Genomic DNA, 23,454 nt, shown 5'->3' on the forward strand with positions numbered 1-23,454 from the left:
AGGCTGGTCTCAAACTCCTGACCTCAGGTGATCTACCCACCTCAGCCTCCCAAAGTGCTGGGATTACAGGCATGAGCCACCATGCCTGGCCTAAAGGCAGTAGTTTCTTAAGCAACAAGATGAATTTACTAGTCAGCTACTTCTTTCTGCTTGTCAATTTTTTCTTTAATGTTATAAATGTTTATAAATATTTAATGTTATAAATGTTTAATTGTGGAATAAAGGGAGTTTTCCTTGGTTAAAGGTGTTCCAGACAGACTGGTGAGGGAGAAGTTTTTAAGCAGAAGACTCTTCCCGTGCCTCTCAAACCCTGCCTAACCCTTCAGGCTATGAGAAAACTACTGTTTGGGAGATTCTCCAACTCACTGATTAAACTCTTCCCTGGTTCTAGAGTTGGCAAGTCAAATGAGTAATTTTAAAGTGTCCAAGCCAGGCACGGTGACTCACAGCTATAATCCTAGCACTTTAGTAGGCTGAGACAGAAGGCCCACTTGAGCCTGGGAGTTTGAGACCAGCCTGGGCAACATAGTGAGACCCTGTGTCTACAAAATATTTAAAAATTAGCCAAGCATGGTGTCATGTGCCTGAGGTAGCAACTACTCAGGAGGCTGAGGTGAGAGGATCACTTGAGCCCAGGAGATCAAACCTGCAGTAAGCAATGATTGCACCACTGCACTTCCTCCTGGGCAACAGAACAAGACCCTGTCTCGAAAAAATAAATAAAATGTTCAAAAGGAAATCACTGGTCTTGTCTCCAGCAGTTAATAAACAGGTCATCCTTCTTATATTTCTGTTATCCCAGTGAAAAATCACACAACTACCAGGAGGAAATCCGTTTTTGACTCTTTGTCAGTCTTGATCTTCTATAAATGATCCTCAGGTCTGTGCCATTAATTGATAGAAATTGATCTTTTTTCTTGGGCTGGACAACTTTTGTTTTGAACATTGATATATCACTTGTATCTATTATAATTTGTATTTGTCTTAGGAAAAAAATCATTCAGTGAATAATATAGGTGCACAGAAATAGGACTGAAAAGTTGAAGGGAAGGAAGGAAAGAGACAAGAATAACAAATGGGCCAGGCGTGATGGTGGCTCACGCCTGTAATCCCAGCACTTTGGGAGGCTGAGGTGAGAGGATCATTTGAGCCCAGAAGTTCAAGACCAGCTTGGGCAACAAGGCAAAACAAAAAATACAAAAAAAAAAGCACAATTAACTGGCTGTGGTGGCATATGCCTGTGGTCCCAGCATCTTAGGAGGCTGAGGTGGGAGGATTGCTTGACCCCAGGAGGCCAACTTTGCTGTGAGCCAAGGTCATGCTACTACACTCCAGGCTGGGGAAAAGAACAACACCCAGTATCAAAAAAACAAAAAAGAATAACAAATGGAGTTAAGAGAGGGACTCTGTTGGAGGTTGGGAGGGGGCCTACGCATCGTGCTTCCTGTAGTGCAAACCCCTAATCATGTACCAGCACTAGCTAGTGAGATTTATAGATCATCGCCTCACCTCATTAAGTCAAAGCCTTTGCCTTCTTCCACAAGTCGTCTTTTTGTTCACTCTCTATAAAATAATCAACTCGTGCCCTCAAGGTTTCTGCTGTGGAGCTGAGGTGACAATTTTTCAACAGAATTGATGCCATATGGAAAATCCCAAGCTAGCTTTTGGACAAGTGCAAAATCACATATTCAAAACAGATGAGAAGCTTGCTATCGTGGTGGGAGCCCAGGCTTTGGTGTTAAACAGTCCTGAGTTGGAATTTCATCTCTCCTAATTAGAAGCTGCAGAGACCTGGTCAAGTCTGAACCCTTAAGAGCTTTCGTTTCCTCAGCTGTAAGTGAGACTAATAATACTGAATTTGAAGAGTTATTATGAGGATTAAATGGGACAAATGGGAAGTGTGTAGCATCTATGGCACATAGATGTAAAATAAATGAGAATGGACAGGTGATATTAAAAATATTACCTGGCTGGGTGTGGTGGCTCATGCCTATAAGCCCAGCACTTTGGGAGGCCGAAGTGGATGGATTACTTGAGGCTAGGAGTTTGAGACCAGCCTGGCCACCATGGTGAAACCCCATCTCTACTAAAAATTAGCCAGATGTGGTGGCACATGCTTGTAGTCCCAGCTACATGGGAGACCAGGGCATAAGAATCACTTGAACCTGGGAGGTGGAGGTTGCAGTGAGCCAAGATCACACCATTGCACTCCTGCCTGGGCAAGAGAGAGAGACTATGTTCAACCCAAAAAAAAAAAAAAAAACCCTATCACTTCCTTACTGTGTGCTCACACTGTACATAAAGCCTTATTGGTAGATAATACTGTTAAGCCATCTAAAAAACTGAGCACTGGGGGCCAGGCGTTGTGGCTCATGCCTGTAATCCCAGCACTTTGGGAGGCCGAGGCAGGCAGATCATGAGATCCGGAGTTCAAGACCATCCTGGCCAACATGGTCAAACCCCTTCTCTAAAAGTATAAAAATTAGCTGGGCACAATGGTGCACGCCTGTCGTCCCAGCTACTCGGGAGGCTGAGGCAAGAGAATCGCTTGAACCCAGGAAGCAGAGGTTGCAGTGAGCCAAGATTGCGACACTGCACTTCAGCCTGGCAACAGAGAAAGACTCCATCTCAAAACAAAAAAAGCTGAGCCCTGGAGAGGTTAACAGTCTTCCCAAGGCCTACAGCCAGCAGTAACAGGGCCAAGATTTAGACCGAAGAAGTCTGACTCCAGAAGCCTAGCTCATAATCCTTTATAGCCTGTCTTCAGAGTAAGCCAGCAAGCCACCTGAAAAGTGGGTTGATTCATGGACTGCTTTTGGGATACATGAGTTTTAGGAATCACTGGTATTTGTAGACTGGAGTCACTGAGGTCTTGGGTTTTGGAATGTTACTTACATATGCAGAGATAGGAAGAGAGGGCTGGTGGGGGAGAAGGCACTCAGAGCTGCAGTTTTGCCTGGATAATTCAAGAGCGTTAGAATTTAGGATATCAAGAAAAAAAAAATTAGGATATCCAATGATGAGATAAGCATCATATGCATAATCAACACCTTGTTTTTAATTTAATAAAGGTCAGTCTTGGCCAGGCACGGTGGCTCACACCTGTAATCCCAGCACTTTGGTAGGCCAAGGTGGGCAGATTACAAGGTCAGGAGTTCAAGACCAGCCTGATCAACATGGTGAAACCCCATCTCTACTAAAAATACAAAAATTAGCAGGATGTGGTGGCACATGCCTGTAATCCCAGCTACTTGGGAGGCTGAGGCAAGAGAATTGCTTGAACCTGGGAGGCGGAGGTTGCAGTGAGCCAAGATCGTGCCACTGCACTCTGACCTGGGCAACAGAGTGAGACTCTGTCTCAAAAAAAAAAAAAAAGTATTTTAATGACCTATTATTTCATCTGTTCACAAAATATATGCCTAAAATATCCCAACCCACTGTCTTTTTTACTCTTCTGTTCCACTCTCTGAACTACATATGTTTTAAAACATAAATCATTTTTTTTTAATTCACCAGCCCACATTTCTAAGTTAGCTCTTGGTCTCCACCTTTTACGTCTCACCCCCAGTAGTACAACTAGCCAGAACCACAGCTTCATAGACTATAGGGGAACCCAATAAGAAATGTGGCCTTTTTCCCCCACTAAATACACTAGATAAATTAAACAAAAAACAAACAGAAAGAAACGTGGCCCTTTTCTATTAACAGATCACAGTGTCTCATGTTTTCTTGTATCTTCACTTTATTTTTTATTTTTTTATTTTTTGAGACAGTCTCACTCTGTCTTGCCCAGGCTGGAGTGTGGCATGAGCTGAGCTCACTACAGCCTCCGCCTCCCGAGTTCAAGTCATTCTCCTGTCTCAGCCTCCTGAGTAGCTGGGACTACAGGCATGTACCACCACACCCAGCTACTTTTGTATTTTTAGTAGAGACAAGGTTTCACCATGTTGGCCAGGCTGGTCTCAAACTCCTGACCTCAGGTGATCCACCCACCTTGGCCTCCCAAAGTGCTGGAATTATAGATATGAGCCACTACTCCCAGCCTTCACTAATAACTTTAAGAGAAATTACAGTAGCAGTCAAGCAAAAAGAAATAAATAATTGAAGAGTTTTACATACAGAAAGACTTCCGCACTAAAAATGGATCATTTGCAGTGAGTTTGGCATTTGAAACTATTAATGTATTATGCCATTATGGTCATTGCCATCCTTTATGTAGCACCACGAAGTATCTAAGAATTTTTAATTTAGACCACTTTTATGGACTAAAAACTCCAAGGGGGTCTTTTCTTTCTTTTGAGTATGAGTGAACAGAAATTTCGTATTTACCTTTTATAATGTTCCAAGATCAAAGGAGTTTTTGCTGAAAATCAAGCTTTGTAAAATCCATGCATAGTCCGAGTTTAGTGTGTGACTCTCTCAATCCAGTGAAGATAGGGTATTTGGGCACCAAACTTTGAAAACCAGCATCATTACAGGGTGCTACCAGGACTCTGCATTAGTTTCTCCTCATACTACCTTAATACAAATGACCTTTATTAGGCTCTCATTAGTATCTCTGGGATCACCGCAAGCCACTGACCCCACAAGTTTCCTCCAAATCATTCCCCTGAAATAGTTCAGAGAAACAAACTCTTGGCAGTGTAAATGCTCCCTGGGTCTGGAAATTTCATAAGTCAGAGTTAAAACAAAGAATGATCTAAAATCCATTGCTGGTACAGAATCTGAAATGTAAATTATCTGGATCCAGAAACTTTTCCTGGCTCTTGGGGGCTGCCTCTCTAATTGCTACAATAAAGAATGTTTTCAGAACTGTATAGTGATAAAATGAAAGTACTGTATTTAGTTTTGTAAAAATATTGGAATCCAGATGGGTTTTCTAGTTATAGACTTCTTGTTTTCTTTTATTGTTTCTCTACTGTGGAATTTGTATAGAAACCTTTTTTTGTTTGTTTTCTGTTGTTGTTTTAGTTTTTGAAAGAAAGTAAACCTGGAGCTATAGGACATGCCTGTAGTCCCAGCTCCCGGGATGAGGCAGGAGAATTGCTTGAGCCCAGGATTTTTGGGAAACATAGTGAGACTCCTCTTTAAAAAAAAAAAAATGACTGGGCACAGCGGCTCATACCTGTAATCCTAGCACTTTGAGAGGCCAAGGCAGAAGGATTATTTGAGCCCAGGAGTTTGAGACAAGCCTGGGCAACATAGTGAGACCCCTATCTCTACTTAAAAAAAAAAAAAATTGGCCAGCCATGGTTGTGCACATGTATATTCCCAGCTACTTGGGAGACTGAGGCAGGAGGATCACGTGAGCCTGGGAGGTCGAGGCTGCGGTGAGCTATGATTGAGCCACTGCACTCCAGCCTGGGCAACAAAGCGAGATGCTATCTCAAAATTTTTTTTTTAATTAAAAAGCAAACAAGCACAGTTTGGGGTGTGTGTCTATTTTATCTATCTTGTCATATTTTTGCAAGAAATATTCATTTCTTTACTTCATATGAACTTAATTCTGAGACTCCATACTTCTGGGCTAAAGTGAAATTCAACCTTAGCCATTTTGGTGGCTCTTTAACTCCAAAGGGTCCCAACCAAGCACCCAGACGTTGGTGACACCCTTATGGTCATTGCTATCAGCACTGCCTGCTCATCATCAAGCCTGTCCTTGCCTAAGCCTGTAAGATCTCTCAAGCCTATAAGATCTCTCAAGTCCAGAAGTCCTGCCACTTGACTTGTTTCATGGCTGGAGTCCTATAGGTGTCAGCCTCTAGGGTCTGACAGGTATCAGAGGTGTCATCCCTTGACCATTGCCAGCAGGGTCTTAAAACCTGTGTGTGTGCACTGGGGGCAGGGAATAGGAGGACCCTGGGCACTGCTGGACTCAAATCCCTATTGTGGGACCCATAGACCTCCGTTTCTAATCTCCACTCAAAAGCTGTGTCCCTCGGCCGGGTGTGGTAGCTCATACCTGTAATTGCAGCACTTTGGGAGGCCAAGGCAGGCAGATCACCTGAGGTCAGGAGTTCAAGACCAGCCTGGCCAACATGGCAAAACCCGTCTCTACTCAAAAAATACAAAAATTAGCCGGGTGTGGTGGCACATGCCTGTAATCCCAGCTATTCGGGAGGCTGAGGCAGGAGAATTACTCAAACCTGGGAGGTGGATGCTGCAGTGAGCCGAGATCGTGCCATTACACTCCAGCCTGGGCAAAAGAGCAAGACTCCATCTCAAGAAAAAAAAAAAAAAGCTGTGTCCCTCTCCCAGCAGCCCTCCAAGACACCTATCATAATTATCATAATCCATTCAGTGCTCTTCCGGTCTATTAAAAACAGAAAGAGTCAATGTCTTCTGGTTGCTTCAGGTTTCAGCTCCACAAAAATCCCCAAGGTGAAGAACTGCAAAGCTCGACTACTTGCTCTACAGGAGGAGGATGAGGGAAAAAGAAAGTGGAAAAACTCAATTTAGTGTTTTTAGAATAGTCTCTCATCAAAATATATAACTGTTTGGGTGTATAAATGTGAATTGTCTAGAGAGATCCTTGGAAGCTGTGAGTGGTGATTGTCTCTAGAGAGTGGGGCTGCGTCTGGGTGGGAGGCAGCCTGTTTTTGTACCTTGCAACAACCTGTAGTGGTATTGCTTGAATCCAATACATGGGTACATATCATTTTTATGATGATAAAATCTTTAAGGTTACGAATCTGAAGAGATATAAATTATTTTTTAATTCATTAACTAGGAAACACTTTTCCCAACCAAGGCTTACCTACAGTAGATATCGTCGTTCTAATTTTATGGCTCAGATTGCTGAGTTCAAAGGAATTAATTGCCCAAGATTACAAGAAAGCAGAGTCCGGATTTGAACCCACGGCTGTTTTTCACTTGGGTCCATGAATGCTCTTTCTCCTACTCCTGTTTTCCTCTCCTACAAGACCCATTCGTTCCATTAATTCCTTTCTTTTATTGCCCAAGTAATAAGGCCTGGCAAAATCCCCTTCATCAGGCCACACAGCTATACCAAATCCTTGAATACCCATAAATACCTGAAACCGTGTTTCAAAATACACTATAAAATATAAATAAGAATGACACATAGTTCACCTCAAGTTCACACACAGCAGCAATGTACAGGGTTAACAGTAAAACACATGGAAGATGTTTAACCTGAAATGTTAGGCAAAGCCAGTTTTAAAGGAATGAAATAATAATCTTAGGAACATTTAATTATACTTCTGAATATATCACAACTGTATATTGTTTATCTTTATGTCAGATAAAATATAATGTTATTAACAAATAGAAAATTATGGGTCACTGTCTATTGGTTGTTTGCTTAAGGAAGCATTTGTGGTTGTTGAAAATTAATAAGATTTTCTTTTTTATAGAATGCTATAGTTATCCATGAAGTATATGAAGAAGGTGCAGCAGCCAGAGATGGAAGACTTTGGGCTGGTGACCAGATATTAGAGGTATATGATTTTGAATTTTATTTTATATCAGTAAATATGGTTCCTTTCCTAATCTTGATCCACAAAGTGAATTTACCTTTCTGCTCAACTATATCTTCACTGATTTCTCTCCATTTAACAAAATATATGCCATATTCTTTTTTTCTTCAGTGTACATTGTACAGTGGTCTAGAATCATGACAGGTTATCAATCTACATTTGCCTCTGAAAACTTTTTTTAACTAAAAGGAAAAATACAACTTATGGCTCTATTATTTTAATCAAATGAGACTATATAATATTGCAAATTTTTTGCCTCTCCATTATACCCTACTAAATTCCTCCTAAAAACACATAGACACACACATATGCATATATACCTGATATTTTAAAGATTTTGTGGCAGCTTAAATAGGATTTTCTTTTTTTTGTTTTTGAGACAGAGTCTCACTCTGTTGCCCAGGCTGGAGTGCAGTGGCGTGATCTCAGCTCACTGCAACCTCCGCCTCCCGGGTTCAAGCGATTCTCCTGCCTCAGCCTCCAGAGTAACTGGGATTACAAGTGCAAACCACCACACTCAGCTAATATTTGTATTTTTAGTAGAGATGGGGTTTCACCGTGTTGATCAGGCTGGTCTCAAACTCTTGTCCTCGTGATCCACCCGCCTCTGCCTCCCAAAGTGCTGGGATTACAGGCGTGAGCCACTTCGCCCAGTCAATATTTTCTTAATCTTAATAAATCTTTATGCAAAATGGAAGTTCATGCCTTGCCATCAATGTTTCCAAGTTGATAAAAATGTAAAATCTTCTCTCTTTAGGAGGAATATGATGCTTACTAAAAAATTGAAATGTTTAACTTTTTCAAATTGCCTCTCATTTAGCAAAGTTGTTAAAGCCTTTTAAAAAGTACCAAAGCAGGCAGTGTCTGCACTGTGGAATGGCCGAACGGGAAGCCAATGCCAGGCCTTCTGCTCGGTGGAACGAAAGAGCTTTCTCGATGGTGTGAAACCTTTAGGCAGCATTTATTTTTTTTCTTGGATGAACTTAATTGAATAGTTAGCATTTTATGGTGGCCATGTGCATTTTTTGCTTTGCAACTTTAATATAGCACATTATGAATGACATCATAGTTAATTTTCCCTTTGGTGGTTCATTTCTGCCTCCCAAGATGAAACCAGAGATATAATTGAGGGCAGGAAACATAGGCAAGAAGGGGTTAAAGGAGAGGCTAAGCTGTTTGCAAATTAAATTCAGCCCGAGTTACGGGATTTCTCTGCAGGCCTTTACTGTGTTTCATCATTGGATTAAGACATATTCCCAGTACATTAATTAAGGTACAAGTGTATGAGGTTAGAAAAATAAGCAAGACCTCTCTGGGAATTGGCTTGACTGCCTTAGCATACAACATGGTTTTTTAGTGATCAGGAGTTTGAGATTTCTTTGTTTTTCCCTCCCTAGATTTTCAGATCAATTGGTATTATCATAATTGGCTTTTTAAGATGAATAGATTAAATATTTAAAATGACATAGGTACACATATGCCTTGATACATACATGAATTGTAAGTCCACAGATTATAATGGTCACTTGAAACTTAATCTAATATGTTCATTATCTTGAATGTGGTGATGGCTTCACAGGTATAAATACACATCTGGTAAAACCTATCAAATTGTTAACTTTAAATTTGTGCAGTTTATTTTATATCAATTATACCTCAATAAGGATTTTTAAAAAATGATTTCTGTTTGCATTAGATAGACCACCTGTAGCCGCTCTCATCTATAAAGTATATTCAAGTACAAGTGAACACCCGCTAAAGGTTAACATGAATAAAGCAAATTTGTTTTAAGTGGAAGGAGAATTGTAAAAATCAAGTTAACAGTTTCCTGGCGACTGGCAAAATTATGTTATCTCTTCTGAATGGATGTTTATACTTCTCATTAAAGATGGCCAATACAAGTTCTTCTCTTACCTCAGACAAGGTCTAGCTTGTGAGAGTCTAACACGTGTTTAACTAAGAAATATAGCTCTCAATTTGGTCAGGGGACATGTTTCCTTTCTAAACAGCTTTCTACTCCACATTGGACTGGTTCTGGTTGTGGCTGATGACTAGAAATGTGTGACGATGCAGCGGCAGCCTGTGACCTCCAGAAGGCCTTGAGAAGACAGGCCTGTTTTCATGGGATATTTTGAGATCATGAAACAAGGCTTTTCCAGACAGTGCCCTTTCCACTCATGAAAGTCCTCTGCATTCTACAAGCTGGCCTTTCACAGTTTTAATACTATCCTGATGTTAAGGTTAGGACAAGCCAGATTTTGCTTCCAAAGATAGAGTCAAATAATGTTTTGGCATGGCAAGATTTATGATTCTATTAATATGACGAACGTGAGCTATGTCTTCTTTCTGGTTCTCCTTTTAGGCCAGTTCCTTCTGGTACCCTCCCTGCTCCCCCATCCCCACCCCTAGTGCCATTATCCCCTCTATTTTGATACAGGTGTGAGCAGAAGAGAGTAGAGAGTTAATGCCCGAGTTTCCCTATGCAGTAAAATACTGAGGAGCTGCTGCAGTAGCTTTGTTACTCTTTCCTTCTCAAGCACTGGGTTCACCCGCTTTCCCACATGGCCATTCTATCCCTTTATGCTCCCTCGATACAGGGGTCTTCCTGGAGTCTTTCTTCTCAAATAGGAAGCCCTGCTATTTCCACCCTCCTCTTCTACAACCAATATTCTAAATAATGCATACTATGCTTCTGTAAGGCACTTACATAATACATCTCTCCACAGTGTTCTAGCCACATCATGATATTTCTCTCATGATTATTGGCACATTTAGTGGTATCTCCTGATTTGCAGAGGAGCAAATGGAAACGGTGATCTTAGATCACTTCCATCTGAGCGGACACCATCATGCTGGAATTTAATAGAAATTGCTTTGTAATATTACAGCTTAATGACAATGCTTTTAATTAAAAGTATATTTGTTAGGGCCTTTCAAAAGGTATTTAGAGGCTTAGAAAGTTCACCTTCAATCCATGGAGGTAACTTTTTTTTTAACGGAGTAACAGAAGTGGTCTTGTGTGCCATCTATTGGAATACAGGAAAATAATCAGCTCAGACCACGTTTCCTGGAAATACACTTTTCCTCTTTGTGTTTCATTCACAGACAATGAAAATGTATTCATTGGCTTAAAGTAGCAGTGAATGATTATGCTGAGAGGAAAAACAGCCTTCACTGACGTTACTTCAGTTCCTTGTTAAATACCAACTTCTAATTTACATTGAATATAACTGTGTGCCAAGCCCTGTGCTGAATGATTTACAGGGCTTAATCTTCACAACACTAAGTAAATATGATTATCTCTAAGTCATAGATGACACAGCAGAAGTTTGGCTTAAGTAATTTACACAGAGTTTCATATAGCCAGTAAGTTGGAATCAGCACTCAAACTGAAGTGCATCCATATCCAAAACCCATGTTCTTTACCACTGTTATTCTGGATGTAGCTCATCTAAGTGAACACGCAAGCCACCAAGATATACTAGAAAAGAAACAGCAGCTTTTAAACATTTTCTTGGCTCACACAATCAGCTTTAAATGACAGTTCAAAAGTCACCTTCTCCAAGAAGGTTCATTCTTCCTTTCTCTTTTCTCCATAACCATTCTTTATGCCACTGGTTCTTAGTCTTTAGAATGTTAGAATTAAAAAAGCCTTAGGGGCTGGATGTGGTGGCTCACACCTACAATCCCAGTACTTTGGGAAGCCAAGGTGGGCAGATCATGAGGTTAGGAATTGGAGACCAGTCTGGCCAACATAGTGAAACCCCGTCTCTACTAAAAATACAAAAAATTAGCCAGGCATGGTGGTGTGCACCTGTAATCCCAGCTGCTCAGGAGGCTGAGGCAGGAGAATCGTGTGAACCTGGGAGGCGGAGGTTGCAGTGAGTCGAGATTGTGCCACTGCACTCCCACCCGGGCAACAGTGCGAGACTTCGTCTCAAAAGAAAAAAAAAAGAGAGAGAGAACCAGATGCCAATGAGAAGATTTCAGGGAGTCTTGGATGCTGTTGGAAATACTGGTCTCTCATCTTCTTCTGCTCTTGTTATGAAGCAGTTGTGACGTGAGCAAATAAGAGTGAAGATGTCAGCCAGACATGGTGGCTCATGCCTGTAATCCCAGCACTTTGAAAGGCCAAGGCAGGAGGATCACCTGAGCCCCGGAGTTTGAAGCCAGCCTGGGCAATATGGCAAGACCTCATCTCTATAAAAAATTTTAAAATTAGCTAGACATGGTGGCACACACAGGTGGTCCCAGATACTCAGGAGACTGAGGAGGAAGGATCGCTTGAGCCTGGGAAGTCAAGGCTGCAGTAAGCCCAGTATTCATGCCACTGCATTCCAACCTGGGCAACAGAGCGAGACCCTATCTAAAAAAATAAATAAATAATCAGAGTGAAGATGTCAAATCCAATAAGCAGCTGAATCTAAAAATGCTGACTAAACACTAACATTTCTTTCCCTTTGATCTCAATTAAATGAGCTAGTTAATTCCCTGCGTGCACACACTGTCTTCTCTCTCTTTCATTGATTTCAAGTAAAGTTCATAGCTATGTGAAATTGCATTATCATGTATCCACCCTCTGTGCACTTGTGGGGTAGGATATTTTAAGGGCAGCCTCCTTTATATTCGAAGCAGCTCGTACTGCTTGTGGTCACTACCTATTTGCTTTGAAAGTGGCTGGAAATTTTTAGAGATTCTTGACTGGTTAGATCAAGGAGATTCAGCAGACAGAGCAGGCAGAGGCCTCTGCCATCAGCAGCCCATCTCAGCATGCCCATTGTTGCAGGTTAATGGGGTTGACCTGAGGAACTCCAGCCACGAAGAAGCCATCACAGCCCTGAGGCAGACCCCGCAGAAGGTGCGACTGGTGGTGTATAGAGATGAGGCACACTACCGGGATGAGGAGAACTTGGAGGTTTTCCCTGTGGATCTGCAGAAGAAAGCTGGCCGCGGCCTGGGCCTGAGCATCGCTGGGAAACGGTAAAGCCGTCCTGTGCAAGTCAGGATCTGCCTTTTTGATCCAGAGCTCTGGGGACTGATGCCTATGAACGCTGAAAGAGAAAGCTTCATGTAAACTAGGATGGGATTTCTAAAACTAAGATATTTATGAATATTTGACAACATGGGTCATATTTCTGAGCAAGGTCTTACCAAAAAAATTGTCATATCAAGATAGAACTCCAGGCCCAGTCAACCCAGACTGTTACACTTTCGTATAGAGTACAGACAGCTAGAAGGTTCTTTCACTTGGAATTACTAAGATCTGAGTTTTGCAGAGGTTAAAGTAACCATACCCAAAAAATAGCTAGTGTCAAGGAGATTTATCCCATGTTGGGTCAAGAACATTGCTTTGGCATGGAAATTAACATGGAGCATTGCTTTGTGTCATACTATGTTAATTTCACACTGTGTTAAAACTAGTTGAGTAAACATAGTTAAGAGACAAATATAATTCTTCATGATAGTAGTTTTCTATTAAGAAAAATGTCTTTTTTGCAAGCTGGGAGATGACAAAAAAAAAAAAAAGTCCTGCTAGGCACAGTGGCATGTACCTATTGTCCCAGCTATGTGGGACGATCACTTGAGGCCAGTTCAAGGCCATAGTGTGCTATGATCATGCCTGTGAATAGCCATTGCACTTGAACCTCTTGGGAAATGTAACAAGACTCCATCTGTAAATTTAAAAAAAAAAAAGAAAGAAAGAAAGGAAAGGAAAAAAGAAAGATGTTCCCAAAGTAATATTTTGCACCAAAAATATAGGTAAGTAGATCCTAATGGCCAGGCTGCTCTTTTGAAATATATGTTGCGTAGACCAGGCATAGTGGCTCATGTCTGTAATCCCAACATTTTGGGAGGCTGAGGTGGGAGGATCGCTTGAGGTGAGGAGTTCAAGATCAGTCTGAAAACATAGTAAGACTTGTCTCTAAAAAAATTTAAAAATAAAGAAAAATGAAGTCTATACTGCTTAACAGTAGTTTGTTCCAGGATAATATTACTAAGTTTCTCTTGCAGTGAATTGGAAAGGTAAGTAATAGCTTGAAGCGAAGTCTAGCTTCCGTGGTCTACTGGCTTTAAGGTATCTAGTATGTATTAATCCCAACAGGGCTATAGGATTTCCAGGTAATATCCTAATATGGCCTTAAAGTGTATCAATCATCTTGTTCAGGAAGAAATCAAGTTGGTTTTATGCATGTTATGTTATATGCCCTCACAGAGCTCTGGTGACTAGCCTAATGCTTTTGTCCTCAGGCCAAGCTGTTATTAAAATAAAAATATTAGCTACAATTTTTGAGTACAGATTTTGGATCAAGTATTGTGCTGTCATAATCTCATTTTTTACTTCAGCACCATAAAACCATCACTCTGAAAATGCATTACCAAACAAAAAAAGCTGAGTCTCCTACATTTCCAAATAAAATCAACACACATCTGGGTGCAGAGCAACTGACAGAGCCACTGTTGAAGTTTGCTTTCTTGTTTTGACACGTATGTGTGCCTGGGGAAATTTCATTTAGAGTAATGGTTTTTGCTTTTAGTGAACGTCAATATTTCAGGTTGAGTTTATAAGGAACATTTACGTTCCTTAGCACAAAAACTTGCAGTGTAAAGGATGAGATGTTTAGTTCTCCAGAGTCACGATTTTCTTTGACTAACAATTCCATCACCAGGACTTTGTCTTTAAGATATAGTTACAGGTATTCATTGCTTATTGTTTGCAATAGTTAAAGAATGGAAATCACCTGTATATTCATCAGTAAGCTTATAATTATGAAACATCATAGAATAGTGAAATTATGAAACATCATAGAATAGTATGTAGCCATTTAAAAGATGAGGACGCTCCAAGTGCCAATAAAGACAAATTGCCAAGGTATGAAGAAAAAAAAAAAAAAAAGAAAACAGAACTGGAAGAAAAAAGGAGTATATGTGTGTGTATCCTGTCACAGACATGCATATGTATTATGCGTGGAAATATTAGGTTGTGCCAATACTGCACTGCTGTATGGTATTAACAGAAATGGAAGCGGAGTGTTTATTTCTGACATCGTGAAAGGCGGAGCCGCAGACTTGGATGGGAGATTGATTCAGGGAGATCAGATCTTATCTGTGAATGGAGAGGACATGAGAAATGCCTCACAGGAGACAGTGGCCACCATCCTCAAGGTGAGTTGCTAGGCTGCTTTTTACCCAGCTGGCACAACTGAAGTCCAGTGGGAACTTTTCCAGTCTAGCTTGATTTTAAAATGGGTTGGATTATGCTAACTCTAGGTTTTACTAGAAATTTAATCCCTGATTATTTTAAATGAGCAGGAATAGCTTTAAAAGAAAGTTCTGTTATATTAACTAACAGAATTAAAGGGAACCTGCTTTGGGACGTGTGAAAATTCTGAGTATCCATGATTGTTCTCTAAATGCGTTTGATGAGATGGGCTCTCCAGGAGCTATAGAATTCATCCTCCTCTCTCTAGGTCTATGCCTGTTGCTTTCATTACCCTTTTATAATATGTGGCTGTAGGGAGAGGTTCTGTTATGATATTTCAGAACATAAATGCTACTACTTTTCATTTCTGTTCTTTTCTTGCCTTTCCAAGTGTGCACAGGGGCTTGTGCAGCTAGAGATTGGAAGACTCCGAGCTGGTTCCTGGACCTCCGCAAGGAAGACATCACAGAACAGTCAGGTTGTCGTTGGCTTCTCATCAGACTGACTCACTCTTTTGCCCACATTGGGAGAAAGTTCCCCATTTAACAAATGATTGTTTGGAAACAATGTCTAATGTACAGCATATTCACAGCACCAAGTTTAGTGAATTTTCATGTGTTTGAAATAAAAATGAAAAAGGTAGGATAGAAACTCATTAATCCCTAGATTTTTCTCTCCTTTATTGCTTGCAAATGTTTTCTTAGAACCATTTTTCTCTCTCACTATTAGTTCTATATTGCCCATGCCCGCATGTACACAGCTGTGTTTATTTAAAAAAAAAAATAGAGGCAACATCTGGTAGCAATTTGACCCTCATTAGCACAACATTGTTCTATTCATTCAATTAAATATTGCTATAAAGTTAACTTGTGACTAGCCACTCACACATGCTGAGGGCAATTAATGGCATATTCCTAGGAGAACCAAGTGTGGGGGTTTTTGCTGTGGGAGGGAGGCCTTAGTGGGTGATGTTTTGTGGGTTAGCAAACATCTTATATTTATTTGCAAGGCTGATGTAAGTGCCATTTTTTTTTTTTAAGCAAAGTATATTTCACCATATTTTTTTTCATTGTAATGGCTGACAAAATCAAGATGGTAGAGTATGTGGTTAGTCCCATGTGGCACATAATGAGACTGTAGAAACTTATATGTGACCCCTTAGTTTCCTCTCTGGGTTATGGATAGGCTGCCTTAGTTTTGAGGTTAAAAGCATGACTTTTGGTCGCCTACCTGGTTGCCTTACTTTTGAAGCCTCTCCAAGGCCTTTGTTCAGAAGGTGCTCTGATCTTACAGTTAGCACACAGGCACTTCTGGAAAGCTATTAGCTGCCTCCTGTTCCTCACTGGTGTTAGAAAATGAGTGAGAAAGATACCATTGTTCAAATAGGATTACAGACTAGCTGGCTTGTCTTAGGGCATCTTCAAAGCAGTCAAACCCAATAAACACCATATTGAGTTTGAAACCTTTCCTTATTTTTCCATTTCTGGCTTACATAATGGGCAGCAAATATCTAGGACACAGTGCTGTGGTAGGATTCCATGAGTGAATAGTGATGATATTGACCAGACTTAATCAACAAACAAAACAGTTGTGTAGCCAGGCTTCTTCCTTAATGGAAGACTCATCTTTGTTGAATTATTTTTTTAAAGCCTTATTGTATACAGAAGATTAGAAAGAAGCTATTCAGAGGAGGTTCCATTGAATCTCACTCCAAATGGAGTCTGGAGAAAAGAAGGAAAGGGCATCTCAGGGAAACTAGCATACATAAAGGCACAGAGAGGTAACAGGAGTTTGTGTGATATAAGAAAAGTTTGGACTGATCGATAGGTAAGGTAGTGGGTAGACCTGGATTTCTGTCCTTCTTGAGCAATGTATGCGAGCATCTTCATAATTTTTTTTTTTTTTTTTTGAGACAGAGCCTCACTCTGTTGCCCAGGCTGGAGTGCAATGGTGCGATCTTCACTCACTGCAACCTCCACCTCCCAGGTTCAAGCAATTCTCCTGCCTCAGCTTTCTGAGTAGCTGGGACTACAGGCATGCGCCACCACGCCAAGCCTATTTTTGTATTTTTAGTAGAGATGGAGTTTCACCATATTGACCAGGCTGATCTCAAACTCCTAACCTCAGGTAATCCACCCTCCTCGGCCTCCCAAAGTGCTGGGATTACAGTCGTGAGCCACCGTGCCCGGCTATTCTGAAATTTTTTTAAGGCAAAATTATAATATGCTGCACTTCCTCAGTTCTGAGTAGTTGTCTATTATAGTACCATTTATTTAAATCATATCCTTTAAGGAAAAATATACAAACACTCCTTTAAATGTATATAGCCACTGTGAAGTATACTCAGATCTGCAGCTTACTTTGAAATTAATTTAAAAAAAAAAAAGAGGCTGGGCGTGGTGGCTCACGCCTGTAATCCAAGCACTTTGGAGGCCAAGGCAGGCAGATTACCTGAGGTTGGGAGTTCAAGACCAGCCTGACCAACATGAAACCCCATCTTAAAAAAAAAAAAAAAAAGAAGATGAGTGATGAATAGATAAATGATAAAGAAACAGCGATAAAGAAAATATAGCAAAATACTAATTGTGAAATCTACGTGCTATGTATATGGATGTCATATAATTCTTTCAGCTTTTCTATGTATTCGAAATTTTTCATATTTTAGGAATTAAAATATTAAACAACTTTCATGATAGAGTAAAGAAAATGGACCTAATTATAATTTATGAACTGATAACAGTGATCCTAGTCTTAGCTTAAAATCTTGATGCAGAATAATTTGGTAGAAAAAATTATTCATTATTTGCAGTATTGTGGTCTACATCAGGAAGGCCCTTTGCTGTGTATACAATTTTTGTTGAATAGCCACTAGCCTTAAATGACTACACACTATTAACCTCAAATATTCATTTCAATGAATAAAGGGACAGGTAATGGAGTCTAACAGATTGGACTAAATTAAAACCGATTCTAGGAAAATCTTTGAGAAAAAAATGTTATATATCCCTAAAGCAGGCCTTTTTCCCTTGAGATTTGGTGCTTTTTTCCCCACAATTGAGGCTTCTATTTTGTCAGGTTTCTGCTAATGAAGGTCTTATTATACTTGTTTTAGCAAAATACATAATACCTTTTGGGTAATAAGGGAATACACATTGACCGTAACCCTAAATGAAACATAGTCCCCATTAGCTGACTGTATATATATACACACACACACTATATGGCAACCTAGGAAAATGGCTTTGATTTTATGTGGAGCAAGAACAGCTCAAAAGATTGTATGTTCTCCACCTTGGTGATTGAAACCTTATACAAAAGCACACATAATGGTGAAAGCAATGGAGGAAATGGCTAAATGGGATTGGGTTGAGGTAGTAGGAGAGTAAGTGTGGGTGATTTTTGTTTTCTTTCTTGGCGTCTTCACGATTTTCTGTTAGATGGTTATGGTGACATTGGCACGCCAGTGGATAAGTATGCATTTTTAGGGCCAAGGCAGTGTCTGCACACAGGTGATCCCTGGGTCTTTCTTTCAGGGCAGTCAGCAGAGCTCACACAGCAGCTGTCGTCCCTCCTTCGCTCCTGTCATCACTGGCCTGCAAAACCTGGTTGGCACGAAAAGAGTTTCAGATCCTTCCCAGAAAAATTCAGGTATTACACGGACACACCCAGAGCAAAACTGTCCTGTTACCCAAATTTTAAAAAAGAAATGTGTTTTTTAAAAAACAGCTTTCTTTAATTTAAATGATTTTTAAATTTTTGAGCTTGGCCACATAAGCCGAGCTTTCTAAAAGGCCCGTTCTGAAGGTAGGAAAGCCATAGAGATTCCTTCAGTGGTGGCCAGGCATGGTAGCTCACGCCTGCAATCCCAGCACTTTGGGAATCCAAGGCAAGTGGGTCACCTGAGGTCAGGAGTTCAAGACCAGCCTGGTCAACATGGCGAAACCCCCATCTCTGCTAAAAATACAAAACAATTAGCCAGGCATGGTGGCACACAACTGTAGTCCCAGCTACTCGGGAGGCTGAGGCAGGACAATTGCATGAACCTGGGGTGGGGGAGAGGTTGCAGTGAGCCGAGATCGTGCCAGCCTCGGTGACAGAGCAAGACTCCATCTCAAGAAAAAAAAAAAAAAGGAATTCCTTCAGTAGTACAAAACAAAGCACCTGAAAAACAGAAAAGCAGAAAGCTGGGATGCATCGTAAAGTAAAATTATTTACAAAGAGAAAATTAATAAATCACTTGTCACTGGAGAAAGGTTGGAGTGTGTATACTGTCTATGGGAAAATTGGGCCAGTTAAAAGAAAAAAAAGTGTGTATACTCTCAGGGGCAGGGTGGGACAGGAGGTCCTTTTAAATCTTTTGTTGAATGGAGGTTATCTTTGATTAAGGTAGAAAAAAATGTACAATGAAACACGTGATGACTCATGCCTGTAATCCTAGCACTTTGGGAGTCTTAGGTAGCCTGGTCACCTGAGGTCAGGAGTTCGAGCCAGCCTGGTCAATGTGGTGAAACCTCTCCTCTACTAAAATTACAAAAATTAGCTGGGTGTGGTGGTACATGCCTGTAATCCCAGCTACTCAGGAGGCTGAGGCAGGAGAATCGCTTGAACCCAACAGGCAGAGATTGCAGTAAGCCGAGATTGTGCCACTGCACTCCAGCCTGGACTATAGAGTGAGACTCCATCTCAAAAAAAAAAAACCCACAAATGACTCATCCTTGAAGCATTTACTCATCGTATTCCAGGCAGCTGCTGTTATAAAGTCCATCAACTTTTGTCAGACCAAATGATTATGGACACATCGATCTCAAACAGAGATTACTGCTTTAAAATAGAGAACACAGCAGGCTGGGTGCAGAGGCTCACACCTGTAATCCCAGCACTTTGGGAGGCCGAGTCAGGTGGATCACTTGAGGTCAAGAGTTTGAGACTCGCCTGGCCAACATAGTGAAACCCTGTCTCTACTAAAAATACAAAAATTAGCCAGGCGTGGTGGCAGGTGCCTGTAATCCCAGCTATTTGGAGGCAGAGGCAGGAGAATTGCTTGAATCTGAGAGGCAGAGGTTGTAGTGAGCTGAGATGGTGCCACTGCACTCCAGCCTAGGTGACAAAGCAAGACTCCATCTCAAAAAAAAAAGAGAAAAAAGAGAACATGGCCCCTGGTGACTTGGTTACCAGCTTGGATGCTGAGGAAGGGTACAATACCTGCTTGTTTTAGTGTCTTCTGTTGAAAGACCTAGAAAATGAAACCATTTCTCATGGGGCAATATTATGTCCTAAATATATTATTTTTTAATATTAAAAAGTTAATTGTGTTGCTTCTTTATTTATAGGCACAGATATGGAACCAAGGACTGTTGAGATAAACAGGGTAAGTCAGTTATTTTGCTATATATATTTTTCTGGTTTGTGTTGGATTTGCATTATATGTACATTTTTCCCAATAAAAGTTATTGGACTGTAAGTGTGCTACTTCAAGTTACTAAGGTAAAAATATGGTCTATAGGCCAGGCATGGTGGCTTACGCCTGTAATCCCAGCCCTTTGGGAGGCCGAGGCGGGTGGATACCTGAGGCCAGGATTTGAGACCAGCCAGGTTAACATGGTGAAACCCTGCTTCTACTAAAAATACAAAAACTTAGCCAGGCCTGGTGGTGCATGCCTATAATCCCAGCTACTCGGGAGGCTGAGGCAGAATTGCTTGAACTCAGTTAGTGGAGGTTGCAGTGAGCCGAGATTGTGCCATTGCACTCCAGCTTAGGCAACAAGAGCAAAACTCTGTCTCGAAAACAAACAAACAAACAAAAAAACAAAAAAATATATATATATAGTCTATATAACATTAAGAAATAGGCTTAGAAAAATACAGTAGAACAGAGATGACCTCTATGAATTTTTTCGCAAATCTCATCCACTATAGTTTTATTTTTATTTATCTTTTTTTCAATCTTAGTCTTTTAACCTGAACATGTAATGTTTTATAAAACAAAAATGGTATCATGTGAAACATACTAAATAAGTATTTTTTGACAGGATATAGCATGATTTTTATCGACTGTATAGTACTCCACCATATAAATGTGATGTCAGTTTCTTAACTGGTTTCCTATTATTGAACAATTATCACATTTCTCAATTTTTGCTATCTCTTATAGTAAAAATCATTATATTTTTACCCATATCATGGGTAATTTCCTCAGGATTAATTCTTAGAAATGAAATTTTTGGTTCAAAAAGCAAGCTTGTTATTAGAGGCTTTTATATATGTTGCTAAATTGCCCTTTTGAGAAGATTGTATAAGATGTATTTTAGTTCATAAATTTGTTGAACCCTGATTTTCAGACTCCTGTATGATGATACTCAATGAAAGTAGACTCTTTTTTTTTCTTTTTCTTTTTGAGATGGAGTCTCACTGTATTGCCCAGGCTGGAATACAGTGGCACGATCTCAGCTCACTGCAACCTCCATCTCCCAGGTTCAAGTGATTCTCATGCCTCAGCTTCCTGAGTAGCTGAGACTACAGGCACGCACCTCCATACCCAACTAATTTTTGTATTTTTTGTAGAGACATAGTTTCACCGTGTTGGCCTGGCTCGTCTCGAACTCCTGCCCTCGAGTGATCCGCCCACCTCAGCCGCCCGAAGTGCTGGGATTACAGGCGTGAGCCACTGGGCCCGGCTGAAAGTTAACTTTTATTTTGCTCACTTTGACCTAAATTAGGAGTTAAAGAGGAAATATTGGCCCTCTGGTAATCATGGTAATCAACTGCAGTAGAGTGATATCCAGCATAGCTTACTTCTCTAGATTTAATGATACCTCTGTTTGAAGGCATTAGTTTGCTAGGTCTGCCATAACAAAACACCACAAACTGGGTGTCTTAAACAACAGCAATTTTGGCCGGGCACAGTGGCTCACACCTATAATCCAAGCACTTTGGGAGGCTGAGGCGGGTGGATCACGAGGTAAAAGATCAAGATCATCCTGACCAACATGGTGAAACCCCATATCTACTAAAAATACAAAGATTATCTGGGCATGGTGGCACACGCCTGTGGTCCCAGCTGCTCTGGAGGCTGAGGCGGGAGAATCGCTTGAACCCAGGAGGCAGAGGTTGCAGTTAGCCGAGATCGTGCCACTGCGCTCCAGTCTGGTGACCGAGTGAGACTCCGTCTCAAAAAAAAAAAATGGAAATTTATTTTCTCACAGTTCTGAAGGCTAGATCCAAGATAAAGGTGCTGCACGTTGGTTTTTCCTGAGGTCTCTCTCCTTGGCTTGCAGATATCCACTTTTTTGCTGTTGCCCAACATGGCCTTTTTCGTGTGTGTCACTCATCATCCCTGGTGTCTCCCCTATGTCCTAATCTTTTCTTATAAGGGCACCAGTCACATTGGACTAGGGCACACCCTGGCCTTATTTTAAAGGCCCTATCTTCAAATACAGTCGCATTCTGAGGCCCTGGTACTTGGGGCTTCAACATGTGAATTTTAGGGGGACACAATTCAGCCTGTAGATTAACTGTATGGCTGGGTGTGGTGGCTCATACCTGTAATCCCATCACTGTGGGAGCCTGAGGTGGGAGGATCACTGAACCTAGGAGTTCAAGTAATTCTCTGCCTCAGCTTCCCAAGTAGCTGGGATTACAGGTGCCTGCCACTACGCCCAGCTAATTTTTTTTGTATTTTTAGTAGAGACGGGGTTTCACCATGTTAGCCAGGATGATCTTGATCTCCTGACCTCATCATCCACCCGCCTTGGCCTCCCAAAGTGCTGGGATTATAGGCATGAGCCACCGCGCCTGGCAATTTTTTTAAAATTAGCCACAGCCAGGTGCAGTGGCTCACGCCTGTAATCCCAGCACTTTGGGAGGCCAAGGCGGGTGGATCACCTGAGATCAGGAGTTCAAGACCAGCCTGGCCAACATGGTAAAACCCTATCTCTACTAAAAATGGAAAAAATTAGCTGGGCATCGTGGTGGGCACCTGTAATCCCAGCCACTTGTGAGGCTGAGGCAGGAGAATTTCTTGAACCCGGGAGGCAGAGGTTTCAGTGAGCTGAGATTGTGCCATTGCACTCCAGCCTGGGCAGCAAGACCAAAATTCCATCTCAAAAAAAAAAAAAAATAGCCAGGCGTGGTGGTGCATGCTGGTGGTCCAGCTCCCAACTATTTGGGAGGCTAAGGTGGGAGGATTGTTTGAGCTCCGGAGATTGAGGCTGCAGTGAGCCATGATCACACCACTGTACTCCAACCTGGGAGACAGAGTAAGACCTTGTCTCAAAAAGATAAAAAAAGAACAACAAAAATAAAGAGCCATTAGCTCTATTATAGCAAGTCAACCTCAATTTTCTCATCTGTAGAACGGGGGTGATAACACTAACATACCGCAAAGGTAAATATTGTTGTGTGGATTAAATGAGGTGACGAATGTAATATCTTTAGCATAGTACCTAGCACATCATGAATGCCCAGGAAGTGGCCTCTGTTATTATTAGCTACAGCTTTCACTGAGTCTGCCTTATTTGTTCCCAGTATTTTTCTACCAGAGTAGCAATTGAAATGTTCCTATGATGGGGAAGTGAAATGTACCACAGTATACACAATTATGGATAAACTAAGGAAACATCATGATGGATTTAAACAGAGCCAGAAAATTATTGCCTAAATTTCTCCTCTAATATTTCAAAAATAATATTATTTTATATTTCCTTAGTCATTTCAGCCACTTGTTTTTACAGGCTTTTGTAATAAGGCCTGCTCCTA

The 23,454-nt window shown here is 41.0% G+C and overlaps 1 protein-coding gene across 10 annotated transcripts in view; it reads left to right on the plus strand.

Moving 5' to 3' along the window:
• Positions 1-23,454, plus strand: part of PATJ (PATJ crumbs cell polarity complex component) — a 399,000-nt gene that overhangs the window by 342,685 nt on the left and 32,861 nt on the right. For all 10 annotated transcript variants that reach the window (XM_064372414.1, XM_064372417.1, XM_064372415.1 and 7 more), the window contains 6 exons: positions 7,377-7,460; positions 12,286-12,479; positions 14,516-14,663; positions 15,092-15,178; positions 18,234-18,348; positions 20,031-20,068. In XM_064372414.1, the coding sequence (XP_064228484.1) occupies positions 7,377-7,460; positions 12,286-12,479; positions 14,516-14,663; positions 15,092-15,178; positions 18,234-18,348; positions 20,031-20,068 (666 nt within the window). The remainder of the gene's footprint in view (positions 1-7,376; positions 7,461-12,285; positions 12,480-14,515; positions 14,664-15,091; positions 15,179-18,233; positions 18,349-20,030; positions 20,069-23,454) is intronic.

This window comes from Aotus nancymaae, unplaced genomic scaffold (genome assembly GCF_030222135.1).
Source record: "Aotus nancymaae isolate 86718 unplaced genomic scaffold, 86718_ANA_hifiasm-v0.15.2.pri h1tg000007l, whole genome shotgun sequence".
Classification (NCBI taxonomy): domain Eukaryota; kingdom Metazoa; phylum Chordata; class Mammalia; order Primates; family Aotidae; genus Aotus; species Aotus nancymaae.